This window comes from Rhinopithecus bieti, unplaced genomic scaffold, assembly GCF_001698545.2.
Source record: "Rhinopithecus bieti isolate Rb0 unplaced genomic scaffold, ASM169854v2 scaffold_23276, whole genome shotgun sequence".
Classification (NCBI taxonomy): domain Eukaryota; kingdom Metazoa; phylum Chordata; class Mammalia; order Primates; family Cercopithecidae; genus Rhinopithecus; species Rhinopithecus bieti.
The window spans coordinates 436778-444764 of NW_016810868.1; the positions used below are offsets into that span (position 1 = coordinate 436778).

General features: G+C 49.4%; 1 protein-coding gene across 6 annotated transcripts in view; it reads right to left on the reverse strand.

The window, feature by feature from the left end:
* The window catches only part of EHMT1 (euchromatic histone lysine methyltransferase 1), a 182478-nt gene that overhangs the window by 109048 nt on the left and 65443 nt on the right, over positions 1-7987 (reverse strand). For all 6 annotated transcript variants that reach the window (XM_017893066.1, XM_017893067.1, XM_017893068.1 and 3 more), the window contains exon 4: positions 2777-2957. In XM_017893066.1, coding sequence (XP_017748555.1) covers positions 2777-2957 — 181 coding nt within the window. The remainder of the gene's footprint in view (positions 1-2776; positions 2958-7987) is intronic.

Sequence of the window (7987 nt, forward strand, 5' to 3'; positions counted from 1 at the left end):
TAAAGCTAAAATAGGAAAAGAAAATCTCGACACTTTAACAACACTTCAGACAGTACTTGTACGTCCTAATACACGTGAGCATAACTCCATAGTTTTGCAAAACAACAAGTTTAACTGTTTCAAACAAATAAAATTAAGTCTAACAGCAAAAAAGTTGACGGTGAGGGCAGCAGATAATGACTGATTTTTTTTTTTTTTTTTTGAGACGGAGTTTTGCTCTGTCGCCCAGGCTGGAGTGCAGTGGCCGAATCTCAGCTCGCTGCAAGCTCCGCCTCCCGGGTTTATGCCATTCTCCTGCCTCAGCCTCCCAAGTAGCTGGGACTACAGGCGCCCGCCACCTCGCCCGGCTAGTTTTTTGTATTTTTTAGTAGAGATGGGGTTTCACCGTGTTAGCCAGGATGGTCTCGATCTCCTGACCTCGTGATCCGCCCGTCTCGGCCTCCCAAAGTGCTGGGATTACAGGCTTGAGCCACCGCGCCCGGCCTAATGACTGATTTTGTTTTCTAACTTCCAATGAAAAGAACCAGGGCTCCCTGGAGAAAGCCGATTCTGGCACTGGGCAGGGACAAGGCAAGCAGACCATCCAGTGAATTGGGAAGGTCTTCATGAAGAGGTGGGCGTCACCCCAGGACTCAGAACCAGCCTTAGGGGGACCCCACCGGACAAACTTAGAATAATTTGAGCAACAAAATAAATAAGGATAGGAATGGATTATAGTCCAGAGACTCAAATAAGAGTCCATAAGTCAGTACTTAAATAGGCCGGGGGTGATAGCTCACGCCTGTAATCCTAGCACTTTGGGAGGCCAAGGCAGGAGGACTGCCTGAGCCCAAGAGTTCAAGACCAGCCTGGGCAACATAGCAAGACCCCCATCTCTATTTTTTTTTAAGTTTTTTTTTTCCATTTTTTTAAGAGTAAATGAACAGATAACTGTGTGGATGGACAGGAAAGTGAAGCACCTCCTTACAGTAGAAACTGAAATATCAGGAGGAAATGATGGAGTTGGAAAACCACCATTTGGCACCCACCATGCAGTACGAGTTGAGCGTGGGTCATGGCAGATGCTGAAGCCCCTGGTGGGATGTGATGGGAGGTACCTGCAACACCTTAGGGTCTCTCCCCGCAAAACATGCTTGCAACCTGGGGAGCAGTAACTTTAAGATGGAGGGATCTGCAGACTCCAGCAGCAGAACAGGACAAAAAGCCACCAAAATTCAATTCTAAGGACACCTGTCAGTCACCTGCATCACTCCACGACCTGCACCCAATCCTGGGAAACGCTGGGCAAACCCCCATCAGACACATTCTATGAAACACCTGGCCTGTACTCAAAACGCCACGGTTAGGAAAGACAAAGAAGGCTGACGATGCTTCAGATCAAAGGAAACTAACAAGACACAACGCAGGCGCTCAAGGCTCCAGGGCCAGATTTTATTTGTCCTTTGCCCTAAAGGACACTCAGGCATGGGAACTGCGGAACGGGACACTGAGATTAGAGACCAGCATCGCGGGACGCTTCCTCACCGGGACGTCTGTGCTGTAGTTATCTAAGACAATGTTTTATTTTAGGGACATTGCAGTAATTTAATACTAGGGGCGAGTATTTCCTAAATACTAGGGGGCGAGATTGTGCCATGTGGTAAAATGAGTAAAGGGTACAGAGGACTTATCTATAGAATTTTTGCAACTTTGCTGGAGGTATGAAAAGACTTAAATAAAAAAAAATTTTTTTTTTTTTGAGATGGAGTCTCGCTCTGTCGCCCAGGCTGGAGTGCAGTGGTGCGATCTTGGCTCACTGTAAGCTCCGCCTCCCGGGTTCACGCCATTCTCCTGCCTCAGCCTCCCAAGAAGCTGGAACTACAGGGGCCCGCCACCTCGCCCAGCTAATTTTTTGTATTTTTTTAGTAGAGACGGGGTTTCACCGTGTTAGCCAGGATGGTCTCCATCTCCTGACCTCGTGATCCACCCGCCTCAGCCTTGCAAAGTGCTGAGATTACAGGCATGAGCCACTGCGCCCAGCCAATAAAAAGTATTTTTAAAGTCCAGAAAAAGAGAGACACCTGTGGCCAGGTGATCATCCTCAAGTGAAGCCTTGCCGGCGGCAGCAGCAGCATTCACGAGGGCCGGCAAGAAGGGCCTTGCATCTCTCCAGGATGGCGCCAAACGCACGTATTCCATCCCAGAAGCTGAGGAAGTTTGAAAGCCCAGGGAACCCTGACGCGTCGCTCACTCTGACGTCCCGGCGCCCTCCCAGCACCTCCCACAAAAGGTCCCCAGTAAGGAATCAAACATTCATCCACTCCCAGAACTGGCCACAGAAGCAGCCAGCCCAGGAGAGTGAGGAGCATGCCCAGAGCAAGGTGGCTGGTGGCAGAGCAGCTGGAGTGGGCGGTGGTCCTCACCCTGGGCCAGGGGCTTCCCCAGCACACCCCAGCATTTCCAAAGGCACTTCACCTACAAACCAGGAAAGCTTCCAACTCCAGGGTCTTCTCCCCACAGAGACCAAGTGAGTAAGATACTAGCAAAGAAAACAGTCTTCATCTTGAGAATGTTAACAAGCTAGGAAATCAATGCCGGCCTGAGCCAAGGCTTCAGAGCAGACGTCAGGTGTGCCTCCTCAGGCACACAGGCGAGCACGGGAAGGCTGGTTGACGTCAACAGTCATTCATCAAGAGCAGCACAAGCACTTACAGTCAAACAGAACTCGCACCTGGCAAGGGGCAGGCTCGAAACATACATTCAAAGAGCAAAGACAGTTGCTGGGTCTCCCTTTTACCTGTCTGTGATTTTGTGGTGGCCATGTAGCATTGGTTCTGAGGTAGCGACTGATGAAGGGATGGGAAGGGGGGTAAAAGCTGCTGTCGTCCAAAGTCAGAAATGTTTTTGTTGATCTCCTCTTTTGGTTCCTTATGATCTCTAGCTTCTCGAACTTCTCTGGGATCTTTACTGGCTGCATGCTTCAAAACAAAGACAGTGAATAACTATAACTGCATAAGCAGATGGTCATTGAAATAACATGCAACCAAAATCACAGTTCTTCTCCCCATTAACTCCCCACAACTGAAAGATGAGATACAATGGAGAGAGGAGAAAGTCTGCAAGCGGAAACAGCACGGCTGTCCTCACAAAAGCACCTGCCACTAAGACGTGTGTGCCTAGTTGCCCCTCAGATGGGTTAGGTTAGCATCTACAAACCACGGCCCAAGCTAAGAACAGCATTTACAGGGCTAAAGGTCAGAAGGAGGAACGAGGAACGAGGAGAGAGGAGGAGCAGTGACCACATGTGGTCCACAAAACCTGAAACATTTTCTAGCTGGTTCTCTGTCTGCAGAAAAAAATGTTCCAACCCCTGACTTAGGTAATACATTTACTAAGCTAAAAAATACCCAAAATGGGCAGCATCGAAACTTCTCAAAAACTGCTTTCCCAGTTTATCGTGGCTAAACATTATGTTTGCAACATCCACAATGGTATTTATCCCACAGTAGGTAACTATGTTGTGTGTTAAAATGGTATTTTACTCAGTCTCACTGATCTCCTAAATCTGCCTCGTCTCAGCCTGCAGGGCAGTGCTGTGATACCGACAGCAAACTCCCAGTACTTCCTTCATTGCAGAAGGCACAGACACAACTGAACCTCCACTCTCTGTCTGCTCCCCTCGTCACCTACAGACCTGTGATACTGTAACTTTAAATCTAATTCAATTGAACCACACTTAACTGTGCACATGGTGCAATACACAGTAAAAAGTGTTCAAAGATAGGGCATTCTTCAGGAGATGGCCCTGGCAGAACTGAATGTCACATGAAAAAGAACGGAGCTGGACCCTTTTCTAAACCATATATAAAAATTAACCCGAGACAGACCACAGACCTAACTACAAAACCTAAAACCATAAAACTCTTAGAGAAAACAGGTGGAAAGCTTCCCAACGTTTGGATCTGGCAATTATTTCTTAGACATGAAACCAAAAGTACAGGCAATAAAGGAAAAAACAGACAAACTGGACTTAATCAAAGTTAAAATTTCTGGGCCAGGTGCAGTGGCTCACACCTGTACTTCCAGCACTTTGGGAGGCCAAGGGGGAAGGATCACTTGAGGCCAGGAATTCAAGATGAGTCTGGGCAACATAGCAAGACCCTGACTCTACAAAGAAAAATTTCTAAAACTTAACACTTATGTACATCAAAGGACACAGTTAACAATGAAAAAAGCATGCTATGGAATGGGGGAAACATCTGCAAATCCATCAGCAATTATTATCCAGAATATATGAAAAAGTCTTACAACAATAAAAAACCACCAGATTAAAAAATGGGCAAAAGACATGAAGAAACATTTCTTCAAGGAAGACATACAAATGGCTGATGAACACATGAAAAGATGCTTAACCTCATTAGGGAAATGCATATCTACACCAGGTGAGTACCATTCACACACTAGGAAAAAATAATGCTTAACCTCGTTAGGGAAATACGTATCCAGACCTCGGTGAGTACCATGGATGGCTACCAGGAAAGAACAGAAAATAGTCAGTGTTGTGAGAACTGGAGAAATGGGAACCCTTGTGCACTGCTAGTAGGAATGTGGAATGGTGCGGCCGCTGCGAAAAACTCAAAAAATTAAGTATGGAACTACCACGTGATCCAGCAATTCCACTATTGGGCCTGTGCCCCAGAAGCACTGAAAGCAGAGTCTTGAAGAGATGTTTGTACACCCACGTTGATAACAGCATCAACCACAGCAGCCAAAAGGGGGAAGTCACCCAAGGGCCGGTTGTCGGGCGCATGGATCAGAAGTGTCGTGTGCAAAACGCAGTGACGTGTGACTCAGCCTGAGAAGCGGCGAAGCTGGGGCCCGCGCTGCAGCATGGATGAGCCTCGGGGACACTGTGCGGAATGAAATAAGTCAGCCACAAAAGGACAAACGTTGTACGATCCCACTTACACGAGGTCTCTAGAGTCGTCAGACTGATGGACACAAAAAGTAGAATGGCATTGCCAGGGGCTGGGAGAGAGGGATGGGAAGTCAGTGTTGAAAGGAGACAGAGCTTCAGTTTGGGAAGATGAAGAGGTTCCAGAGATGGAGGGTGGTGATGGCTGCGCAGCAACGTGAATGTGCCTGATGCACTGAGCTGTTCACTTAAAAGTGGTTATGTTTGACGTGATGTGTTTTACCACACACACACACAAACACACACACGACAAGGCACCTGCATCAACTAGAGTCAAGGTCAAGGAGAAGTGAACAAGGTCATAAGTAATGGTAACTCGAAGTACTCAGTGGGTCCGTGGCATGGGTGAACACGTGGCTGCAGAGACGGCTCTGAGGGATTCAGGAGGTACTTGCAGAGATTACAGGTGAGGCAGGGAGGCAGAGCGAGAGTTCCAGGTAAGAGCACACGGAGCAGAAGAGGGTAGCACCTGGCTTGGATGGGAGATGAGAGGGGTGTGCCAGGGCGAGCTGGAAGGCACAGGGGAGCACGTGCTCTTGGGGCTGGCTCTCATGACCTCACCGTCTCCGCCTCTCTCTGTCCCACAGGTGCACTATGTCTGTGTCTGTTTCCCTCCCTCCTTCCCTTTCTGTCTCTCGAGCGCATCTTGCTGCCATGTGGTACTTGCAAAGCTTCTCAACTGAGCCCACACTAAGCTGCCAGACACCCCACTGATGTCCAGAACAGACACAGAACCACCTGGGCTCCCTATTGGGGAACCTGCCCTGGATTCACGTTCCAGTGACCACGGCTCTCTGGAGTTTTTTGTTGCTTCTCCCCACGGAGACCTGTCCAGCTCAGCAACCCTGTTTGCCACATTCAGTGATTTCCTCTTGGAATGTACCTCCACCCCTGGGATGCCCTTACTTTTTCCCTGAGGGATGAATGCCCTCCTCCCTCCAAAGCACAGTTCAGACACGACAGCTCCTCCTGCCATGTCCACTAATGAATGCACTTCGCACTTGGAACACTGTTTGAAAGCCACACGAATGCCACACGTCTGCTTTACAAAGTGTCTTGGTCTTTCTCCAGTACACCAGGTTTGACTGCAATGAAGTCACTGTTAGAACTCAGGAGTCAGTCCCCTTTTAGGTCACCTACAAACCACCGTGCAGGCTGCTTGGTTCATGTGGCCATCCCGCTCAGCTGGTGCTTACAAACACAAAATGCACTTTCAAAGTACGTATCAATGAAAGTACAAAAACAAACCCTGAAGAGGAAATAGCCATGCGAGGCTAATTCTTGCCGAGGTACACAACCTATTCTTTAATTTTAAAGGTTATTTTCAAAAATCTCAACAGTAAGACTAAGAACAGCTTAACCGAAGTGAGGATTCTAGATTTAGATTTTGCTGGGACTCTTATCTAACAAAGCACAAGGAAAGTGAAGACCTAGCCATGGAGGCAGCGCAGCCAGCGGCTGGCCCATCTTCACGTGGCCTGGCTCTGGGAGGGCAGCCCTTCCCTGAGGCTCTTCCCTCCTCGGGGGCGGAGGGGCCCCTTCACTGAGGCTCTTCCCTTCTGGGGGGGCAGGGGGTTCCCCTCCCCAAGGCTCTTCCCTCCTGGGGGGGGCGGGAGGTTCCCGTCACCTAGGCTCTTCCCTCCTGGGGGATGGGGGGTGCCCATCTCTGAGGCTCTTCCCTCCTGGGGGGGGCGGGAGGTCCCTTTGTTGAGGCTCTTCCCTCCTGGGGGGGCCCATCCCCCAGGCTCTTCCCTCCTGGGGGCGGGGAGACCCCCTCCCTGAGGCTCCTCCCTCCTGGTGGTGGGGGGTTGGCGGGGGGCTCTGCACCAGTGTGAGTCTCACAGTGGTACACTTGGTAGCACTTCTTCACATAATTGCCAAGAACCACCTCCAGTGCAGACTGACAGGCACCACCTCTCTCCCAGCACCTGGAGCCTAGAATGGGTACCAGGAGGGGAGCTGTGGAAACACACACAGAGGAAAACAAGGGGCCCCATGCTGACGCCTCCTGGAGTGGGCACAACTCAATCAGGCAAATGGAGCTGCCAACCAGGCCACAGTAACAACCATTTCCATGTAGAAAAAAATGTTCCCTTCCAGTGGCTTCCGCTTTCTTTGCTCTAACAATGGTGAACCTGCCAGTGAGCAGGCCTCGCTCTGAGGATCTTTACGATGGGGATCAACGCCAGACACAGGGTCCAAATCCCTTGGTTCTCGCCACGGGATAGTGAGACTGCAGCCGTGACAGTACCTTCATGTTTAAACTTTTACGAGAATATTGGATTTATTAACAAAGACTGCAACATTCATTTTATCACTGGAATGACTTTTTAAAACACAATTTTCAATAAATTCTGGTCTTTAAAAAATACCAAACAAGACTAAATTGGGTTTGGGGTGGCAGGAAATCCTGAAGGGTGCAGAGGCCAGGCCCAGAACCACAGACACAGAGCACACCCCAGGCACAGGGGGGCACCCACCCACCCACCGTCTCTGCCGCACCACCTCTGTGGGGCCCACAGACACAGTGCACACCCCAGGCATAGGGGGGCACCCACCCACCCACCGTCTCTGCCGCACCACCTCCGTGGGGCCCACAGACACAGCCCTGCCCTGGCTCAGCCCATCCTCTCCTTCTCCCGCAGGCTCCCCCAGGAGCAGAGCAAGTTGTCCAGGGTGCAGAGAGGCCGTGGAGGATCTTCAACAAACCAGCTCCCGAAGCCTCAAAACACTCAGGTTCTCTCTTCCTACAACTGACCCGCCTGTGAATGTACAGCAGTTTTCAACCAAATGATGTGTCGTAATCAGAGTTTAATTATTGTAGCAACTTAATCCAAAACAAAGCGATCACTTAAATAAGCCTCATGGGATCGGACAATATTTTTAAATTTCAAATTGCTTTTTTTCCCTACAGGAATGTGATAGGGTGACAATAAAAGATCCTCACGAATAAACATATATCAGAATAAAATCCTGGAAGTAAGACGGTAATAAAACTTCAGGGAGATGAAAGATGCACAGTTTCTAACGTGT